General features: G+C 32.8%; 1 protein-coding gene across 5 annotated transcripts; it reads right to left on the bottom strand.

Annotated features, from left to right (window-relative positions):
• Positions 1-888: 888 nt before the first annotated feature.
• Positions 889-17,944, bottom strand: LOC134720937 (monocarboxylate transporter 14-like). 5 transcript variants are annotated; one of them, XM_063583528.1, is made up of 8 exons: positions 17,836-17,908; positions 13,355-13,407; positions 9,572-9,902; positions 8,442-8,585; positions 6,390-7,313; positions 5,208-5,387; positions 3,733-3,858; positions 889-1,338 (listed from the first exon to the last, which is right to left on the bottom strand). In XM_063583528.1, the coding sequence occupies exons 3-8, from the start codon at positions 9,810-9,812 to the stop codon at positions 1,187-1,189; spliced, it is 1,767 nt and encodes a 588-aa protein (XP_063439598.1). In that variant the 5' UTR covers positions 9,813-9,902; positions 13,355-13,407; positions 17,836-17,908; the 3' UTR covers positions 889-1,186. The 5 variants fall into 5 exon arrangements, with proteins under 5 accessions (XP_063439598.1, XP_063439600.1, XP_063439599.1 ...); XM_063583530.1 differs by lacking the exon at positions 13,355-13,407 and having other exon boundaries at positions 17,836-17,944; XM_063583529.1 differs by lacking the exon at positions 17,836-17,908 and having other exon boundaries at positions 13,355-13,460.
• Positions 17,945-23,209: the final 5,265 nt, after the last annotated feature.

Genomic DNA, 23,209 nt, shown 5'->3' with positions numbered 1-23,209 from the left:
ATTTGTTATTCTCATCGGATTCTGTCTAATGCTTAGTTCGTTTTTGTGTGTGTTACATTTTTATGTTGTGTCGTTATTCTCTTATATTTAATGTGTTTCCCTCAGTTTTGATTTATGACCCGGATTTGTTTGTTTTTTTATTGATTTATGAGTTTTTAACATAGGTATACTACTGTTGCCTTTATTTATCTATCTGGACCGAACACGAAAAGACTGAAATTTAGAGTGATTTCCAAAACTAGGCAATATAAAGGGACAATTTTTAAAGATACTCGAAGTATAATTACAATCTTAATTTTCTGCATATGTACTATGTAGACTGTTTTTGTCTATTTATTTTTCTTTTTTGTCTGTCTCTCGTTGGTTCATTCGTTGTTATTGGCGCTTGACATTTTCTCTATGTTCCTGGTTTATAGGTTTCACAAACACATCATCAGATGATATAGTGAGAAATAGAACAAGATATTTATCTCACTATGTACATTCATTTCATCTCTTATTGATGAGGCAAAGAATCTTTTTTTCTTTCCTTACATCTACAGTTGTGAATGAATTTTTTAGTCGCATAACGAATGATGCATACATAACCTGCATTTTACAATATTATTACGCTTGTATGTAAATAGATTGATTTAAGTTGATTGAAATTACATTTATATAATACTTCCTTACTAATCCATAGAATTATAATAATCAATATGAATTACATTATATAATATTATTCAAGATTTTGCATGATTGCCAATGAGACAAAACTATTGAACACCCAAAATGGCCTGAATTTACACAACTGAAGGTCACCAAACGACATTCCACAGTGATCAAAACCATGCCGTAAAGTCATGTATTAACGATCCAAACATAACAAAATGTGAAACAACTGAAACAAAAAACCAAATATGTTTATATTCTATCATAATTATGCATAATTTATTATTCTTCTGTAAAAAAGTTAGAAAATCAAAAAACATAATATATAGTAGTCCGTTGTTCATTGGCTAAAGCCTTATACGTTTTGACCTCGGATTTTTTTCTCGCAGGATAACAAGATCGCTATTGAGCAAATGTATGTTAGTCACGTGAATCTATGAACACATCATGTGACCTAACACATATGATTTACGATGTTAGACTAGAGATCTAAATTCTCCTTTGTGTAAAGAAAGAATATCACTTTTCCTCTGTTCTATGCTAATACTATGTTCAATTCTTTCCTTTGTTCGTCCTTTTTAATGCATGGAAAATGTAACACCATGTGACAGACTGCACTCAATAAGTACATTCCTCCCCCAAGGTAAAATGAAGCATCGTAGTTACTGGTTGCTTGGAAAACTGCACCTGCAAAACCAAGACTACATGTTGATTTTTACAAATTCACTGAGACAAAAATCCACCAGAATACAAATTTCGTGGACATAAGCAATTATAGATCTTTGTAATGATCACTAATGCCTTAAAAACTGAAAACAAATATTTGGTATACTGGTCTTAAATTACTAGTATGTATAACACTTTCATAGTTTGATTAAACATGTCTTTGTATTGCATAGAATCATATTCAAAACAGTGTAGCTGTGGCCATTGATTGACGACCGACATTAGATGGGACAGATTGGGTGAACGTTTGTCTGTGACGACCACAGCTCACTATGTTTTTTTAAAGACAATTCAACAGTTACTGTGGGTCATCAAGGGTTCTCAACACCTAAATAAAATAATTTGAAAAGCCAATCAGGAATAACATATTGTTATGATTTATATCAATATTCAATATAAATGAAAACATAAAGGTTATTCCTGATTAGTTTTTCGAAATATTCTATTAAAGCGTTGAGAACCTTTTTAACTGACTGTTTAACGTCTACAATAAATATGTAGTGAACAGTGATCATTACAGACAAACGTTCACCTAATATGTTCCAGTCAATGGGATAATGTATTTCGTCATTCAATGGTCGTAGCTACACTGTTTTGAATATGATTCTATTTATAGTTCAACTATTTTACATAGATGTTTTGAAATTACAAATTTTAGGGAAAATTTGTTGTTCATTGCAGCAAATTATTCGTTAAGATATATAATCAAATTAAACAAAACTGAAAACACATTGAAATTTTGTAGATGGAATTTTAACACGGGCACTTGTCTCGGAATTGTTTTCCGTATATACCTTAGTCTAACACGTATTATATTAAGGTATGTAGGAAAAAAATTCTGAGACAAGTGCCTGTGAATTTGAACCTAGTCCGAGATTACTCTGACGTCCAACGGCTGTTTTGCCAGACAAGCTGGGGCCGTGGGACGTCCGAGCTCGTCCCATATCAAAAAGTGGATATTTGCCATTACTCTGACGTCCAACGGCTGTTTTGCCAGACAAGCTGGGGCCGTGGGACGTCAGAGCTCGTCCCATATCAAAAAGTGGATATTTTCCCACCCAAAATAGATGCGCTGCTTCGTCGTTTCTGGTGCCGACTGACGGTCTTGGAATTATATAAATCGGGCATCAGTCTGTTCATTTTTCATATATCTCTTCATTTATGTAAGTTTCATCTACCTGCCAACCTTTATTTTTCCATATTTTAACAGTTTTCACAGAGACCCATTGATTTGGGCATTTTGACTTTCACTTTCAAATGGACGTCAAGTTACGAGAGAGTTCGTGGTCTCGAGACTCAAAATTTGCAAATATTTATATCTTTTTCACCTCCTTCATAGGAGATCGATGTTTACCATTTAAAAGCCAACCACGATTTTTCACCTCTTTTACAGGAGATCGGTATGAAGCATTTAGTTCCGACCACGTTACAATCGGAAGCTCTCGGACATTTAGATAACTTGCATCGTAACTGAACGAGGTGTTACATTATGGTCATTAGCCTGGGGTCCTGGCTAATCTTGTCAGTATAGCCAGGCGTGTATCAATGTACTGCCTGTCAATGATTGGTTAATACTGATTTTGTCCTCAATGTTTGTTTTACATCTGTATCCAATCAATTCTTGTTTAACATCAATTAGTAAAAATTAGACTGTAATTATTTTTCTTTATGAATTGATGTATAGTGTTATCATATCTAATTAGTAGTATGATGATAATTAGTAAGCAGAAAAGGGTTAATTCTTATTAGCAATCGCCTGGTGAGAAAGTTAAAAGTTTAAGATTTTATATGTCCAAGGTGTCAATTGGAATCCAATTGTGCTGGTTTACATCAAACATCAAAATTTATGCAAATATTTATTCATCCTCACTTTAGATTCAGAGTCAACTGGCACTGAATCGACCACATGATATTTGTTCCCCACCTGGCCCTTACGACGCGCAGCTAGATTGGGCCGGATCCCAGGCTATATGGTCATTTGCATAAATCATCACTGTTTACTCGTGGTCGCGTGATAGTCTTTGAAAATGAAAGGCAAAATGCCGAAATCGATGGGTCACTATGAAAACTGTCCAATTATGAAAAAAAAAGGTTGGCAGGTAGATGAAACTTACATAAATGAAGAGGTAAATGAAAAATGAACAGATTGATGCCCGATTTATATAATTCCAAGGCCCAGAAGCGACGAAGCAGCGCATCTATTTTGGGTGGGCAAATATCCACTTTTTGAAATGGGACGAGCTCTGCCGCCCCACGGCCCCAGCTTGTCTGGCAAAACTGCCGTTGGACGTCAGAGTAATCTCGGACTAATTTTAACCATATGATGAACGAACTGTATTGTGTTTTTAAACTTACCTGCTAAAGGAGGACCGTATATGCCTGACACACCTCTGGCTAATATAAGTAGACCAAACGCATTCGATAGTTTACCAATTCCAAGGAGATCACATATTATAGGAGAAGTCAGGGAAATATATGCAGCTGAAAATAAAAAGATAAACCTTTTTCGGTCGACATTTTTTTTTTTAACAAAGAGACATTCCAAAGTCAAGAAAACGACATATCAAAGAAGGGAGATAATTCAAATCAGTCAATGCTTGGAGAGAGTTTTGGTTATCGTTCAACGAAATTACTGCAGGGTATATAAGGTATGTTTCATGACAAACGAAGATTCTTTAACATGGCGGCGATTAAACTTCCTTTCCCATGAATTCTGGTGAAACTGCGGGAAACCTTCGAAAAATATTGTAACAAGAACTGTTCTTTTCATACATTTACCGTTTGCAAACATACATTACTATACCGACACAATTTATTGGCCTATAAAAAAAATATTGAGCGGGAAACGAGCACCTGACGAAGCGACTTTCCAAACATCAGTCGCCGCATTTGTCTTTAAGCAGGTAACTTATGGCGGACAGAGAAGTTCTGCTGGCCAAAAATGTATATCTCAGTCAACCGTTGAAGTATGTTACAAGAAAATAGTATTATAAATACAGTGATTAGCTGACAATAGGTGTTATTTTACACATACATATATGATTATGTATCTCATTCTGCATATCTTGGAATGTTTTTTTCTCACTTTTCCTCTTTCAAAATTGGTAAGCAACTTATTGGAAACATTGTATAACGACAGCGTGCCAAATGTAAATCTAGAAGAACATTTTTGAAACCACTTATGGATCCATTTTTTTAAAATTGTGAAACAATTTTAAATGAAAACCATTAACATTCATTAGAATGACTATATGCTTTACTTGAACATGTGATTTAACATTCCCGATCAAAACGATGTCAACAACATATTATTATAATTATTTAGCCCGGTTTGTCCGACATGTACTAATTCAAAAAAAAGTAAACAACAAATTATTAGTATTGTTGTTATGCTCGGTATGTTTGACATTCTTAAGTCTTAAACAATGGAAACAACAAAACATCATTGTTGTTGAAAACAGCTGTATTACATTAAGCATTGGATATTTTGAAACACTCATACGAAAAATAGATTCTCTCAGAAATTATATGATATATAAATACAGTTAGGAACAGTTCTTTCAAAATAAATTCTAAAAAAAACAGACATGACAGAGGACTGCTTTCGGTTACTGGCAGTTCATGTTGATGAAATGGCATACGCTATATTCAAAGATAAATTTCCACTGACCATCAAAATTCCCCATTCACTTCTTCAACTGTTATATAGGCAAGCTTGTTATTGTAAAATTTGTGTTCGTCCTTTATATGTCGGTAATATTGAACACCTCGTGTTTTCATACACTAATCGGTCGACATTATCAAAATAAATGCCATTGATGTTAACTTACCTATACATAAACCATATATGACAGAAAATCCAACCAGCATTGCATAGGTTGTACAAAGTGGCTCCATAAACAAGACGACACCGCTTAGTACTAGCATTGCATTGTTCAGAATTAATGGATTGACAAAACTGAGATCAGCGAGAAATCCACACAGGACCCTTCCTATGGTGTTGGTGATTCCTGCATGAAAGATAAATTGGAAAATCGACACTCAATTGTTAATCTCTTTATCCATTTCTATTATTTAGTATCAACACTTCAGTATTTTAGGTGAAAAACATCTATGGAACAATATAAATAAACATATGCGAGTACTTTCAGATCAGTACTTAGTGTCTTTTTGTTGTTGGGATATAAAAGTACCCGGCCACGTCCACTCTGTGTTTTTGTTAGATGTATTTCTATTTGTATCTGTCTGTTGAGTTAAGCCTTTTTCAACTTATTTTTATAGTTTGTAGATATATATATTGTTGTATATTTGTTTTCCTTTCGTGTTTGTACATAAATTATACCGTTAGTTTTCTCGTTTGAATTATTTTACATTTGTCATTCCAAGGCCTTTTATAGATGACTATGCGGTTAGGCTTTGCTCATTGTTGAATGCCGACAACAATGAAGGCCGAATGTTAAGACCTATCGTTGTTTATTTCTGTTCATTTGGTCTCTTGTGTGGAGTTGTCTCGTTGGCAATTATACCACATCTTCTTTTATATATAAAGGTTATAATAATTTTTCTTTGTTAATATTCCTATTAAACTGTTATCTCGAAACCGGTAGAACTGCTCACCGGGAACACCAGTTTAAGCGCGCCATTTTCATTGTTAGTTTTTCTTTCCCGCATGAGTGTGGATTAACATTTCGGATCAGACATACATAGCAGGAGACGTTCAAATGTCGAAGCACCCGAACACTGCTTCTTGTGTAAGTCACGCGATACCCTAATCTATTTTTGTGTGTGTTTTAGACTTAATTTGGTTGATCTTCGTGGTTTGATTATCATGATTATTGTATACACAGATATTTGCTTGTATACTTTTCGACGTGCAATTATGCTTAGTATTTCTGTGAATGTCAAAAAGGGACTTATCATTTTTATGTTAATCATTTGCAGGTTATGGGCGAAATTGGTCTTTAAGACCGACTTGGTTTTCTAATAGCATAATAAAAAAAAACAATGATTACCCATTATTGAGAGCAGAAAAGCAGCATTAGAACTGGAAATACCCATCTGTACAGCCCTGTCCACTATGTAGCTAAATGGAATGAAATATCCAGTACACGCAAAAACGTTCCCTATGAACAACATGAAAAACGAGATTTTCAACATTAATGAAAAGTCTAACATTTCCTTGAGAATATCAGTCACAGTTTTGGGCAAGCATGTACATTTGTCCCAAAGTGAGGATCTCTCTGGTTCGTCTATTCCCGGAATAGATGTTATACTGGCTACATAACTATGAACATTAGGCTGAGATCTAAACTGTGGTATTCTATCTATACTTCCACTGTAGAAAATATCTTTTTTGTACATTGGTCTTGCAAAGTCTATTCTGTGCTGCATCACTGAGGGTTGCGAATCAGCTCTACTTCGAGTTGTCCTAGGAATAATTTCTTTTATTATCAAAGGTTGGTATGTCTCTTTCATATTTGAATTGCTTTCATTACTTTTAGTGCTTACAAAATGAACTTCCGGTAAAGACCCTCTGCCGTTAGTAATTTCCCTTATAGACGGGTCTTTGCTTAGCAAATCTGTCATTATTTTTCTTTCATAAACATCTGGATCCGATTCTGTCCTTTGACGATTTTCCTCAGACATTTGTTTTGAATGTTTATTTAGTGCGTTTTTCTTACTTCGCTTTCTGGGTTTTACTTTCAGTGGCCGCATTAACATTCCACACACAACACCGTTTAAAATTATTCCAGATTGGATAAAAAGTAAGTTTCTCCAACCATACAGTCCCAACAAATAGTCATTTAACGGTGAAAATACGAATGTCCCAATTCCGGAACCACACATTGCGATCCCCGTAGCAAGTGCTCGTCTCTTCTCAAAATAAAAACCGACTGTTACAATAGATGGCAAGTAGATCAAACCAAAACCAAGACCTGTAAAACGTAAATAATACGTGCACAGAATTACAATTTTACATATACATGTATCTACATTTGTTTTCAAATGGTTTTCTTTTAACACAATCTGATTTATATTATTTTGCTAAAGTGTTTGCCCCGTTGTGCTGCTACAAACATTCATTTCGTTTGAAAACCGGTAACCATTTTGAAACGAGTGCGACTATCAATGCACTGTAAATTAAATTCAAATATGTATATTCAATGAATCATAGCTATACATTTATGTAACTTTATTTCATTATCATCATATTGAAAAATTTACTGGTATATGATTTTGTTTGTCTATTTTGTAAGTTTTAAGCAAATAGAAAGCAGACGACGTTATATCTGAATTCGAATTACTTTTGTAAAACTTGTTCACAATACGAAAAAGAAGATGTGGTATGATTGCCCATGAAAGAGACCAAAATGACACAGAAATTAACAACTGTAACAGTTGTATTGTGTTTAAAAACGCGTTAACAATTTGGCTTAACTGTGAATGTGAGACCCATACTTATCCACTGGTTTTTTTCAAATCCAATGAAAGAGGATTTTCAAAATAAATGTAATCGCCATTTTTTATATAAAATTAACTACTTTATTGCTTTTACTTTGAATTTAAATTTATGTTGTTCATTTATTTTTCGTTTGCAATGTAATTTGCCTTTTATTTGTGTTCCCATTTTTGTCTTTTGTTCAAGGGCTTTGACTATAGTCAAAATTTATAAACGAGTTTCAAATACAGTTCAGATTCGACAACGACAAAACGCGCGAGTTAAAAAAATGATTACTGATTGTTGTAGTGTTGTAAAAGTATGCCCATCATCAAAAGTTAAGCAACGTATTGCCGTATTGTCATATTCGGGAACAAATTATTAGGTTGATGATTTTTTCTTTGGTTTTTTTTTCTTTTTAGATATGGCGGAACTTCTTATACCGTGCAGATTTGGTACGTTTTTAAAAAGACTACAGGCAAAATATATGTACATAAATATTAAAGCAAATATTAGACTATCAAAAACGTAGAAAGTGTTGTTTTTTTTACATCCGATGTGAGTTTTTGTTTCGTTTGGACTGTGTTTTATTATTTTGTTAAACGATATAGACGTAGAATGTTACCTCCAAGAACTCCATATGTTAATATAAGTATGTTAAGGTTAGGAGCGAAGGATCCTAATAAAAATCCAACCGAGGCTATTATACTTCCTGCAATTGTGACCGGACGACAACCAAATTTATTCACAAGACCACTGGCTATGGGACCTACAAAAAATAACAATATATTCTATTTGTATAATACTCCGTTTTAGCAAAAATAATGAGCAAAATAAATTGTTACTTAAAATAAAGTACTATATAGCATTGCCCGTATAAATTCGATCTCTTCTTTTGATTGAGAGTTGCGAAAATGAAGTCTATATCTATCATAAATAACGTTATCATAACTATATTTTGTTTGTAATTCCGGACTGATGTGTCAATACTTTGGCGTACTATGTCTTTTTTGCTTGACCCATATGACTGAAATTTGCAAATAAGATTAGAAAACATTTAATATTTATTAATTCAAGAACTAGTAGTTTATATTTTCTCGTGACATGGAAGTACTTTGTAAGTCAATATAGTACTTCCATGCTCATGACTATCTATTTTTATGTTATTAACATTTCCTCATCGTTTATTTCTGTAGACGTTCGTACTAAGTACGCATTTTAAAGGTCTGTGAACCATACAGATTAGTACGTCACTCCTTGCAAAAGTATGTGTCCTAGTATAGTAACTTTTTATCAAACATTAAATAAAGACCTACCTGCACAGGTCAAGGATGTTAAATCAGAGTGCATTGTCATTTAGTATGCGTAAAGATAAAGATGCTAAATTTAAACTAATCGAAACAAAATCGTATTTCGAACACTTGAAATGAAATACGTGTATTCACAGTGACATTTTTTTCCGTTTATTGCATTCAACATATATCAAGGCGTTAGTTTACTCGTTTGAATTGTTTTTAATTTGTCATTTCGGGACCTTTTATAGCTTACTTCTAGTATGTGGTATAGGATTTGCTAATTGTTAAAGGCAGTGCGATGACCTATAGTTGTTAACCCCTTAGTCATTTGGTATCTGACAGAGCTGTCTAATTGATAATCATACCACATTTTCATTTTTTATTGAAAACAACTTCTTTTGATTTGATTTTTTCTTCTTTTGATCAACGTTTTTTTTAGTACATGTACAATAATATTTACCTGAACATAGATATACACCAAACAATAGAGAGCCAACCAAAGAAACTTTTCCTTTCGATTCCTCAAAATGTTCTGCAAATATCGGCAGTAGAACACCAAAGGCGTAACCAATTCCATCAACAATAAAGTTACAAACAAGCGATGCAAATGTTACCATCCATCCCCACCCGCCGTCTGGGGGTGTCGGGATTAGATCCTCATCATCTAAGTCCTCGTTATATTTCTTTTCTTTTTCTTCCATTATTTTTTGCACAAACTACGAATATTGATTTGTAGACGCTTTTGGTCAGGAAATCTACTTCACATACTCGGTCGAGTGTAAGTAGAAACTCTAATAAAAGGAAAAGATAAAAACAGACATGGTTTAAAAAAACGACATTATGACTATGCTTATTTTGTAATAATTGACAATCTTATCAGCCCACCTATTACATACATTATGATTATTTTTAAACATCCGTTATAAATAAAAGCCCAGTTTATTTTTCAGATACTTTTGTGACAATTGAATTATATAACTTATCTGTTATACTTGTGATTGCAAAATAGGTTATAAATTCTTCAGTATCACAGATACATTAAAATCATCCGGAGATATCACACACACAATGCACTCATAAATTAGCTTTTACCTTTCAATTGTAGCTTTATATTTACGATCTTCTTATATTTAAAGCACTGATTTTCCCACCATGAACTTAAAAAATGTGTCCAAAATCTGTACCAGGTTAAGGTGACAACATGCCAAGTACAGCTGTCCATATAAGGTTTTTATAATTATCAAATATATACTTTAGTGCCCGGAACATATTACATAATTCATTATAGAACACGCTGCACTTGGTAACATTATTTAGATATTATCTATATTCTAAAAGTATCCCATGACTGAATCCAATTATACTATAAACTGCATATATTATAAACAGAACACGTGAGAGGGTTGGCTTTTTACTGTGAAAAGTAAAATCACAAAAATACTGAACTTAGAGCAAAATGAATTCGGAAAGTCCATAATCACATGGCAAAATCAAATAACAAAACGCACCAAACACGAATGGACAATAACTGACATATTCCTGACTTGGTACAGGCATTTTCAAATGTAGAACATGGTGGATAAAACCTGGTTTTATACCGCTAACCCTCTCACTTTGATGATAGTCTCGTCAAATTCCGTTATATTTACAATGATGCCTGTGACTGATTTTAACTTTCAATTTTACCACGGAGAGATTTTGTTTGATTCACTCGCTTTAACAAAGAAACACATGCAGTGCCTATATACTCTGAAAATCTGGTTTAATATAAAATTTCAGAGGCTCAAACTGATTCTATTTTTTAATGGACTGGCTGTAAAAGAAACCTTCTGACTGTGTATTAGTGATGAAGACTTTTAATTTTGTTGACAACTAATGTCAGATGATGGAAAACAATATTTTTCTCATATTTCAATCTATAAATTTCTGAAATAACCCGCGAGACCTTTGAGAAAATTTTCAACTAAGTTTAACCATGGTCCTGATGGTGTTGGACAAAGGTTCGTAAGATATCATCTGGAAACAAAAGTTCTAACATAGTCCTTTGACTTTTTGACCTACTGACATCCAGACTACAACATAATTTTTTTTTTTCGGCCAAAGATCTTATTTATCGCTTAAATGATGTTGTTCTAGGAAACGAAAGTTTCCAAATTTTCAGTTTTTTAAATATTTTATGTACTGTGACTTTGACCTTCAATAATAGTTAACAACTGCGGGTGCTACCTATCCTTTGACCTAGCTAGTGACATATTGACATCAAAGTGAAAAGGTTGAAGTTCTTTTCAATCATATTCGCATTGTCAAAGCAAGTGTAGTTAAACTTGTTTGGAACATGAAAGATTATTTTTTCCTTTAAATACCAGTCTATAAATAACTGCTGTAAAAGAGGGACGAAAGATACCAAAGGGACAGTCAAACTCATAAATTTAAAATAAACTGACAACGCCATGGCTAAAAATAAAAAGGACAAACAGAAAAACAATAGTACACATGACACAGCATAGAAAACTAAAGAATAAACAACACGAACCCCCACCAAAAACTAGGGGTGATCTCAAGTGTTCCGGAAGGGTAAGCAGATCATGCTCCAAATGTGGCACCCGTCGTGTTGCTTATGTGATTACAAATCAAGTAAATAGTATAATTCGGTAGGTCACATTCATGAAAGGGAAGGGGATTGTAGTTACGATGTAAGGAAATATCCGATATCATTTGTGAAACGGTTATTCCATAAAACGGTCTACCAACTCGTGATGGCGTTGACTCTTTTCTGGGTCTTTCTCACTTCCATGAGGCATTCATGATACAACCAAGTTCGGTGAAGATATTTTTATGGGTGAAAAGGATTTTGTCCGTAAACCTGAACTTCGACGTTTGGACTGCTGGACGGCATTCATCGTATAATAAGTCACAACTCTGCTCAGGTTTCTTTTAATCTTTCTATTTTAAAAAGGAGATGTAAATTTGAATCTTATCGAAGACGCGCGGGTAAGATTATTCATAAAGGATGTTGCAGGACACACACACCCCCTCCCCTCTTCAATGTGTTCAACCACAAAAAAAGAGGTTATTGAAGTCAAATACATTTTACGTTGTAAAAGATCAGAAGACTGAGGGGCTCGCACTGTCGGGACCTCCTCCTAGGTCCGCTCTTGGAAGAGGCAGGTATAAGGTTTGTAAGACGATGTTTAAAATTAACATATACAATAAAAACATATGCCAAAGTATGAAGGTCTAAATAAACAGACTTACCTTTATAAGCAACAATCAAATATGATATTACAATATAATGTCAAATATGGCGCTTATTTAAAGATTTTGTTATTTTCTTCATGTAGGACTGAATCACATCCAACTGAAATTACGAAACTTGTAAAATAAGGAGATGAGGTGTGATTGCTAATGAGACAACGATATATTGTGACTACCAATACCAATGTCCAAATAAATTGGATGTAAGCAATCACAGGCAATCGTACGGGTTTCAACAATGAGAAATCGCGATACCGTAAAGTCACGAAACTACACGGTATTGAAAATATATCTTGAGTAACTTACCCCATTACTGACAGTTAATATAAACCTAGTTTAAACCGGAGTATTTTCCCTTATATCCACACTACAGATTATCCGAGTTCAATGATCGTTTATGCTGCTGACTGTATGTATCGTCAATAATATATGAACATAACAGGAAACATAAACAGCTGGGTGCTTTTATACTCCTATATGTCATTTACCTTAGTAAAAAGGTCAATTGTAATTGTATATTCAAATATTCCATATTATGATTCTTTTATTATTTAATAAAAATAACTTAATCCTATTTGGTCTGGTGACATAATTTGACGCGTAATCATATAATCAAAATATGATACAAGAGTCGTGTGTGAAGTGATTCATTTAAACACTTCTTTTGATGTGTGGTGGTAACTTCTAACACGCCATCTTAAAGTAAACCTTTAAACAATTAGTAGTTTCAAATTTATAAGTTTTTAAAATGACAAGAAAGAATTTTAACAGACGATATTTGAGATAGATCGTAGTACACGATTAAAGAAGGTAGACAAGTGTTCCCATATAAGTACATGATAACGTGACAGATACGAAATAGAGCACTAAGCATTAATTACCCTAGATATTTTTTACTCTTGAAATTGACTTTTGAAAGAGTCTAAAATTTTGAGATTAACAAAAAAGCCAATTATAATTATAAATAACTTATTTAGTTAGCACATACCTGCAGACGTTGCTTTCGACAGTCATATCAAAATGAGTAGATGTCTACCGTAGCTGAAAGTAAACATGCATAACCAATTGACTGTGTGCCTCAGAAAATTGTATGGGCTAAGAGATTATAAGACTTAAAATTCATCAAGTGGAAAGAAATTTAAAGTATAAAATCATTTAAAATAACATATTTAGTCGAACTTGTCTTGAATATTTTATTTACATGCAATTGTGGTTCTTTCAAGGACATAACCACACTTCGCAGCAACACTGATATTTACAACTTGTTCAAATATACGTAATTACAATTTAAGCTCACCGTTGTCACATTATAACAATTTGCCAGCCATCTACTTGTTTGCTTTGTTTCAGTAATGTGGAATATATATAAAGTGACAAAGGCAGTGAGATCTAACCAGTAACTCCTTTTACGCCTCAACTTTATCACTTTTTTCAATGAACTATATTAAAATTCTACAGTTTTGGAGAAAAAGAAATTAAAGTTCACACGCACATATAATATGTGGAAATTTGTGGGTCGTGTAGCATGTTCACCACACATATACCTTTATTTTGTGACATATCAAGAGTACACTTAAATTTTGTACAACCTCCTTCTTTCTTTATTTTAAAGAAATCCGACGGTATTATCTTAGATGAAGTAATATGCAATTCACGGACCCATACACGAAATGTTGCATGATTTCTTTGATATTTAGAAAGGTTTGCACTCTCCCTTCACTTAGTGCATATTTATTCATCCCGCGAAGCCAAACGGACGCCCCTCTTCAGTGTGTGTTTAATTGTCAGATGTTAAAACTCTAAGTTACCATTCTATCATAAAATACTTTAGATTAGAAGCGTACTGAAACCATTTAAACTTGCAACCTTATGTACAAACAGAAATAAATTAACATAGTGAGATGCACGATAATTATCAATCAGACAGCAACCAAAAAAAAAATGAAAGAAAACACAATACATATCAAGTATTCTTAATCAACAACAGAAAAATAAAATTGATAATGGAAATGGGGAATACGTCAAAGAGACAACATGTCTATATAAGATGGCACGCTTCAAACAGTTCTGTACATGTAGTGAAAAGAGTTTAACTGCTTACCAAATATCTGCCATTGAAAATAAATTTCTTATGGAACAAATACATTTAATTCAAAAATTGTCTAAGGCAACCACCATGGAGACTCCCGAGTGCACCAAAATTACCACCATGGAGACTCCAGAGTGCACCAGATTACCTAGCAAGTGCATGTTGATAATTATATACAATAATTAACATGTACTTAAAATAGGAATATATAATTTAAACGATACTGAAACAGACACAGTATTACGATTGGTTTATTGCTCTTTGCTGTATGTGCAAAGAAAAATAATTTCACGCATTTCCAAGTCGGGAATAAATAGATAGTCGTTGGAAGGTAGTGTGTAGATCGATGTAAAAGGCGGGAAATTTGAATTGTCACTGGAATATGAAGTTATGGTGGAAAGGGACAGACGTGTTTTGAAAAAAATAGCTGCCACATAAGGATATATATATTGCTATGCTGTTATCATAATTCTTAAACTGGTAGAGTCTCTCTGTTTTATTTTTCTCTTTTATAAAAATGCATTGGATTAAGCGTCCCCATTCCGATTGGACGTGGCTGTGTACTTATACATCCCGCACTAGTCAAACTAACGTCACACTTTTTTTTACCTCTGCACTTTTTTGTGATCTATTGTAGAAGCTCGTATCCTAATGAATGTTACATCTTATTTTGAAATGAAGGTTAATTTCCAAATGACACGAGATTGTTGTTGGCAATCTAAAGAACGTATTGCATGTAATGTTAATATTTAAGAATTGAATGCTTCTTTTTGTAACTTCATTGGGGGTGAAATGCGTTGACCGAAGTACATTTTGGAAGCGCTTCATTCTAAAAATGGGCGCACGGTCAACACTTTTACAACCCAATGAAGTTACTAAAAGAAGCATTCAATACTTATAATTACATTTATTTTTAGCTAGGATCATGAAAACACGATTTTTATCAAGTTTTCATTCAATTTACCTGTGAACTTTATTGTGGGACCTCGTGTCATCATAAATGATAAATTTTATTGTGAAATGAAGTAGCTTAAGGAATAACGCGAGATTGCAGAGTAGCCAATCAGAATCACGTATTATAATGGAACATGCATCTTATGTAATTATTTCAAAATGAAATGTAACACTCAAGATGACACGAGCTTCCACAATAACCTGTACAGGAAAAAAAATTAAAACTTGAAAGAAATCGAATTTTCAAGATCCGAGCTAAAAAAAAAAGTAATGATAAGTATTGAATGGTACTTTCAGTAATTTTTAAGGATAACAAAAAAAACGTTGACCGTGCGCACATTTTAATAATGCTTCCGCTCTTCATACATGTAGTGAGGTCACGGTTTTTACACCCCAAGTATTTACAAAAGAAGCATTTTAAAGTTTTCCTGTTAAAGCCCAAGGTTCTAACAGTTAAAATAATGTGCTGATGTCATTCCTTTCGGTTCTCGTGAAAATGAAACAGATAATCTATTCTTTCCTTTGTGTACAAAAATTACATTAGTCATCGTTCCTTTTTTAAAATAAAAGAAATAACTTATGTACTTAAGTTTTCGACCTTCACCTAACAATCTTATGTTTTGTAAAAATTTAAAAATAGATACACTTGTATGAATGATTTCTTGAAGTCCTTGAAAAATAAAACAAATTACTTATATGTACTTAACTTATAAGCCTTCGTCTATCTATCGTATGCTTTCTAAAAATGGATACGTGTAATATTAATTTCTTTTAATAAATTAAGTGCACGCGCACAATAATTGTCATAATAATTTAAATTGAATGTGTCTGATCTTTGTGAAATTTTAACGTCATATTCTCTTGCGTGTACTGTCCGAAGGTTTGTGACCAATTCAGCAGTTATTGAAAATGCATTACAATGGGGAAATATAGTTGGACCCCCCCCCCCTTTTTTTTTGGTCCTGGCCGGGTTGGGACCCCCACCCCCTTTTTTAAAATGGCTGGATCTGCCCATGTCAACAATGTTTTTTCAATTCATTTTCATCTTGAGTTTAAAAAAAACAACAACTAAGAGTCGCCCGATAACTCATTGCACTACGTTATTTTTGTGATTTAATGTTATGTGATTTTTTTTTAATCAATCTGTAATTAAAGGGGGGAGAATCCGAGTGGAATAGAGAATAATAATAAGGGGAAGAGTGCAGAATAAAATAGAGAAGAAAATTTGCCAAAAATATACAAAAAGGAAACAAGGAAACAAGGGTGAAAATAAATAAATTATTGAGAAAAAGAAGTTAAAGAATAGAAAAATACTCTCCTCATAAAATCCTTTCATGTTTGATGTACACGCCGATCTAACAAATTCATTGTCAATAAGATATAACACGTAGTTTTTTTTAATATAATTTTGATTTCGAAAACGTGGTTGTACAGGTTTATATATTTATATTTGCGTCACATAAATACTGAACATGAAATTTATTTTGATTGACAAATGTTTGGAATTTTTCCGTCAGCATGGAATGACAATAACCTGCATGTTCAGATGTTTTTTTTATTATTAGGATTATTTGGATAAATAAATTGAACATTGGCGTCTACCGAAAACTTGTCTGGTTTATTTACATTTTCAAATGTCCATAAAAGGAAAACTGAACCTTTTTGTCAGCTGAATTCGGATTGGAATAAAGTCATACGTAAATGTTTCAGGCATGTGCATTGCTAATGTTTGGAAATGATACATGTATATGACATTTCACTCTTTAGATTTTCGACTAGAATTGAAAGCTTCTTTTTGTAAATTTATTTGGGCGTAAAAGTGTTACCAAAGTACATTTTGAATAAATCGCGGCAAATTTTCGCACGGTCAACGCATTTACAACCCTATACAATTACTGAAAGACGCCTTCAATTCTAATAATAAAAATTTATTGAAAGGATCATGAAAACACGATTTCTATCAACTTTTTTTTCTATAATTCACCTCGAATCAACATGAATGTTGCATTTCATTTTTAAATGAAAGCTGATTTCAGTATGACCCTGTTAGCCAATCAAATCAACGTATAACAATGAAAACATACATCGATGTTATATGAAAGTATTTATAAGAATAAAATATTTACTTGACTAGATGACAGATAGTTGTCCAGCGCTCCAAGACTGTTACATGAGTCTGGTGTATGGGGTTACCTGGTGGGCGACAGGTATTTCATAATCAGATTCTTTATATTCTCCCACAGAAAATCAGTACATAAAACAGGGATTGAAGTTCTCCCGTAACCGAATAGATGGAAATAATTCAAATCTAATAAAAGTGATATGAGTATGCAAATCAAAGTTAAACACATAAAAGAACCCAAAAACAAAGCTCATGTGTACTAATTATCCTACATGTGTGTTTATTTCAGTTATAATCTACTCACTGTGTTATTACATTCATTAATACTTCATTACCACAACCACAGTGTAAGAAAACCTCACATCTGAATGGATGGGAAAATCATTACACATATTTCAAGTTCAATATTCAAGGACGCTGATAGATATATACAAATTACGTTAACAGACATAACGTGTTGCAGCAATTACCGTTGCATTATATAACACCATGATAGTGTGTTGGTTTTGCTCATAACAAAACACATTGTTGTTGGGACTGTAAAATTAGAATAATTAACAGTATAGCGTTTCTCTGATCATAGTTGTTAAGTGTGTTCCACCCTAGGTTGTAATGTTTGAATATAACTCTTTGCATACCAATAAAAATAATTAAAAATAAAAACAATAAAATTTTACAAATTTCTTAGATAAAATTTGATTTGCTATGTTCTTGTTTGATATTTATTTGATTTTCGGGTATGCGGTTATCGACATACATATATATCACATTTTCTACATTTCAGTTTTTACTGTTGTCGTTCGATTCTTATCTAACTGACGTAAAATCTTATCTATAAATCATTTCAACCTCCCTCAAGGTGTTTTGATCTTCGTTCGACCGGTAATAAAGTCCTTCAAAAAGTTAAGCGTCCGTTTGACTAAACGAGATGTACAAGTACGCATCCACGTCTGATCAGATTGGGATGTAAATTCCGTATTTGAACTATTTAAAACTCTCACAACAACTCCGTAATACGGCATGTTGCAATAAAAAAAATCTGTATCTATCCAAAAGTAAAATTACAAAAATACTCAACTCCGAAGATAATTCAGAACGGAAAGTCCCTAATCAAATGGCAAAATCAAAATTTCAAAAACATCAATCAAATGGATAACGACTGTCATTTTCCTGACTAGGTACAGGCATTTTCTTATGTTCACAATGGTGGTTAAACCTGTTTTTATAGCTAGCTAAACCTCTCACTTGTATGACAGTCGCGTCAAAGTGTGAACAAAACAAACAGAAAATATATCCTCATTTTATAGTGGCATTCGACATTTTCCATACCTTCATTCTGGAGGGGTATCTGTATCTTGATCTTCCCATTGTGTTTGTATAGTTGATTTATACTCGTCACGAACATGCATAACATATTGGCCACTAGACATTAAGAAACCAACAATTAAAAAATCGATTTAACCTTGTATAGTGAAGATAAAAATGAACAATGATTAAAAAGTGTGTAGGTGTGAGCAGGACATGTATGCTTTTTCGTTGGCGGACTATTTGGAGAGGATACCATCCATTCTTTTTTTTTTAGAAAACTTATACCGGTAGTAATATTGGCTTTGGAGCAGATGGTGCATATGTGTTTACTACTAATGAAATGGTTCATCCAAGGTATTTAGTTGATGAAACTTGCTCAAGGTTACGACCATATTATCAGTGAAATCGTACTAAGATGGACCTCTCAGTCTTCTTGGGGATTTGGATACGTTTCATTTAAAAGGATGGAACGTCGTGGGTCATGTCGATTTCAATTTAGCAAGTTTGCCTAGGTCCCTTTGTAGGTTTTCTGTATCTAATGAGAGATTGACAAGCAATAAAGTCTTCAGCAAACTGTCCTACGGTTGATTGAATCCTTAGAACCATGTCGTTTATACAATTAAGTAAAATAACGAAAATACCGAGCTCTAAGGAAAATTCAAATGGGAAAGTCACTCATTAAGCAAAATAAAAAAAGCTCAGCTCAAATGAATTGAAAACGTTGATAGTCCGTCGGAAGGGGACGATAAATGGCTGACCCGTGTTAAGAGAGAGCCATATCTCTTGCACGTTAAGAATAGAATAGAATAGAATAGAATATCTTTTATTTCCATAAGAGGTACCCACAAGGGGCATAGTGCATATACATTCATGACAATATATAGTTACAAACAATTACAAATACAATAAAGCAAAACAACAAAACAGTATGCTTTAAAAAGTTAGACATTTTAAATATTACTTACAGTATCCCAGTGTTATATTATAAATGTTTACTCAAGGCAGGTGTTTTGATAAGAAATAGCCAAGTTGTTTTAAAATATTAATAGACTCACAGTTTAAAAGCCAAATAAATTTATTGACCATATCCAAGGAGTAAAAATTTTTACATTCTTTAAATATCAGATCAAATAACATATCTCTATCCTTAGAGTATACAGGGCATTCTATAAGAAAATGAAGTTCATCTTCCACTTTATTTAAATCGCATTTATCACAAATTCTTTGATGAACTTCTAATTTGGAATATCTCCCAGTTTCAATTTTAAGTCTATGAGATGAAATCCTGAATTTTGTGATAGCTTTTCTCAAATCAAAATTTTTCAAGATATTTAAATAATTTTCTTTACAAAATGATGTTTTAAACTGACAATATGTTCTTAGTTTTCCTTGGCTATTTTGGCTATAAGCATTTTCCCAAGATTTAACATAGGATACTTTTAAACAATTAAGTAAACATTTTCTGAATTTGTATTTACTAAAATAAATGAAGTTACTAGGCAGGTCAATAATTTTACATAAGTGTCTGACACTGCTATACCAACTATTGTGATTTTTATCATCTAAATCTTTAGAAGTTTGTAAGGCTTTATATAATAAAGAGTCCTCAGGCATATTTTCAATTCTAAAATAATAATTCAGTAAATTTTTCACAATACTAATATAAATAGGAAATCTACCTAGTTCAGAGAGTACAGCAAAATTGCTGCTCTTTCTGTTTACACCCAAAATAAATTTTGTTATTTTCATGTGTAATTTATCTGGTTCAAGATCTGAATAAATTTTATCTAAGACTATATCATTTCTAAATTTACTACTCTTTGGGTTAAATGTACCCCAAATTTCAGAGGAATATAAAGAAATAGGTTTGATCATGTGATCAAATAGATGTAGACTGGTAGTAATTTTTGGATGTGAACGAATAACATCTTTGCATAATTTATAATAGCCTTTTAGACTCTTTTTGTACAATTCCTGTCTTGCATGAGAGAAGACTCCTGAAGCCGAAAATATAAGGCCTAAATACTTGTAGTGCTGTACACATTCCAGTTCAACTTGCTGAAGAGTAAATTTTTCATTGATAAGTCTACCTTGCTTATTAAATACTAAAATTTTTGTTTTATTGGTGTTTATGTTTAAGCACCAGTCAGAGCAAAACTTAGATTGAAGACCATATGATGTGGTAGAGAGCAAAACAATATCATCAGCATACATTAAACAATTAATATTAGTATCACCCAAAATCAGATCATCATCAACATTATCAATATATGATGGAAAGTCATTTATAAAAATTTTGAAAAGATTAGGGCTTAGGTTATCACCTTGTCGAACCCCTAATTTAACTCTAAAAGAGTCAGTTAAAATTTTCCCAGATTTGACACAAGTTGAGCTTACATTGTACATGTTCTTTATAATGTTGTAAAAATTTCCTCCTAATCCCATCTGTAATAGTTTATATTTAATACCACTATGTATGACTGAATCAAACGCCTTTTTAAAATCTATAAAACAGGCATACAATTTTTTACCTGTGGAAAGTACCGAGTCAATTAGATTTTTAAGCAAAAACATATGATCAGATGTTCTGGACTTTTTAACAAAGCCAATTTGAAACTCAGTAATTAGACTGTTTTGTAATAAATATTTGTCAAGTCTATCATTTAAGATTGTATTAAAAAGTTTACCAATTGCACATGTAATTGAGATGCCTCTGTAGTTTGAGGGATCAGTTGGGTCCCCTGACTTAAAAAGGGGTAGAGTGTATCCTTCAGCCCAGCATTCAGGATATTTTCCTGTATTAAGACATAAATTAAATAATTTTCTATAACATGGAACTAAACTATTGGCACTTGCCTTTAGCATTTCATTAGTTATAAAATCTAAGCCACAAGCTTTATTGTTTTTCAGCTGTGATATAGCTTTAAGTATTTCGGTATCAGTTATTGCAAAATCAAGTTTAGAAGAAGTCGAGTGTTTCTCAATGCTTTCGACTAATTTTTCTATATATTCATTACGCTTTTTGAATCTATTATCTAAAGAATTAAGTGACTTAAAATGATCTAACCAAATATCAGCAGCAATATTTTCTGAGGGATCACAACTATCTGATTCCTTGAGTTTTCTAACTAAATCCCAGTAGACCTGAGGATTATTACACTCTAGATTATCTAACTGATTTAAAATGTCTTCTCGAAATTTTCTTTTTTTATACTTTCTACTTTTATTATATTGTCTCAACAATTTATAGAATCTACCATGAATGTAAGGGTCATTTGGATATTTAGAATATAATTCAGCATAAGATACAACATTCTTTCTCATTTTTATAAGGTCTATATCAAAAAACTTTTTATTTGTGTATATTTTTCTTGAAGATTTTTTCGGTGGAGAAGGACGCCTCAAACATTTTTTAGAGGCTGTTAATAAAATTTCATTAAGTTTCACAGCCAGCTCATTAATATCAGAGCTGGTATCAAAATGTGAAATAAGATTTTTGCTGTCTTTATCTTGCAGAGCTGATTGAAAGGCCTGAGGGGAGTTTTCCTGCCATTTGAATTTACTACCCATGACTTTAGAATTCGGCTGTGGAATTATATCAAGGAAATGATGGCTAAGAATTTTCCATGATAATTTACAGTGACAGTCACTTAAAGTTGGGTTAAAAGTTGAAACATTAAAATACAAAATGTTTTTCATCAAACTATCTGAAGCCAGTAAATAATCGACAACACTGGTACCCATGTGATTATAGCATGTATATTTACCTAAAGAATCACCCAAAGTTCTACCGTTTAACAAACGAATTTGGTTCCCCAGGCATAATTCAATCAGCTCTTTACCTCTAGTATCGACTGTTGTATCTCTGCTGTTTCTAACATTTAAATTGAAATCAACTGGATAATTATCATTACTAATTGGAAGATGATCTGTACTGTCCGAGGACACAAAGTCTAATAGATTACCACAACGTGCATTAAAATCCCCACAGAGTAGGACATCACCCTTAGACTTAAAATGTAATATGTCCTTTTCTAACAGCTGAAGTATATCAGTGGACAGATTTTTAGTATAAATGGATTGGGCTGGTGGATCATATGCCAAGCATAAATATAAATCATGATTAAAGTTAAAATAAGATTTATCAAATTTCATCCACTGAAAGTCTTTTTGTGAGTTCACTAGCAAAGAAATATGAGGCTTTAAGGCCTGTTTGATAAATATAGCTAACCCTCCAAAATATCTACCGTTGCCAGAAATGGGTCGACAAACAGGGTAGTATTTATAACCATCTATAGAGAGGGGGGTATTATACCCTATGTGTGTTTCCGCTAGGAGAATAATATCATATGCTTTGATCTCGGACAGAA

This window comes from Mytilus trossulus, chromosome 6 (genome assembly GCF_036588685.1).
Source record: "Mytilus trossulus isolate FHL-02 chromosome 6, PNRI_Mtr1.1.1.hap1, whole genome shotgun sequence".
In the NCBI taxonomy this organism is placed as follows: domain Eukaryota; kingdom Metazoa; phylum Mollusca; class Bivalvia; order Mytilida; family Mytilidae; genus Mytilus; species Mytilus trossulus.
The sequence above is the reverse complement of the archived record's forward strand: the minus strand, read 5'-3'. Positions and strand labels throughout refer to the sequence as shown.

Coding starts and splice junctions, on each gene's coding strand:
- LOC134720937 (XM_063583530.1), bottom strand. CDS start 9,812: ATGGAAGAAAAAGAAAAGAAATATAACGAGGACTTAGATGATGAGGAT. Junction 5,388..6,389: donor TTTTCTGCTCTCAATAATGG/GTAATCATTGTT, acceptor TCTTTCATGCAG/GAATCACCAACACCATAGGA. Junction 1,339..3,732: donor ATACGGTCCTCCTTTAGCAG/GTAAGTTTAAAA, acceptor TTGGTTTTGCAG/GTGCAGTTTTCCAAGCAACC.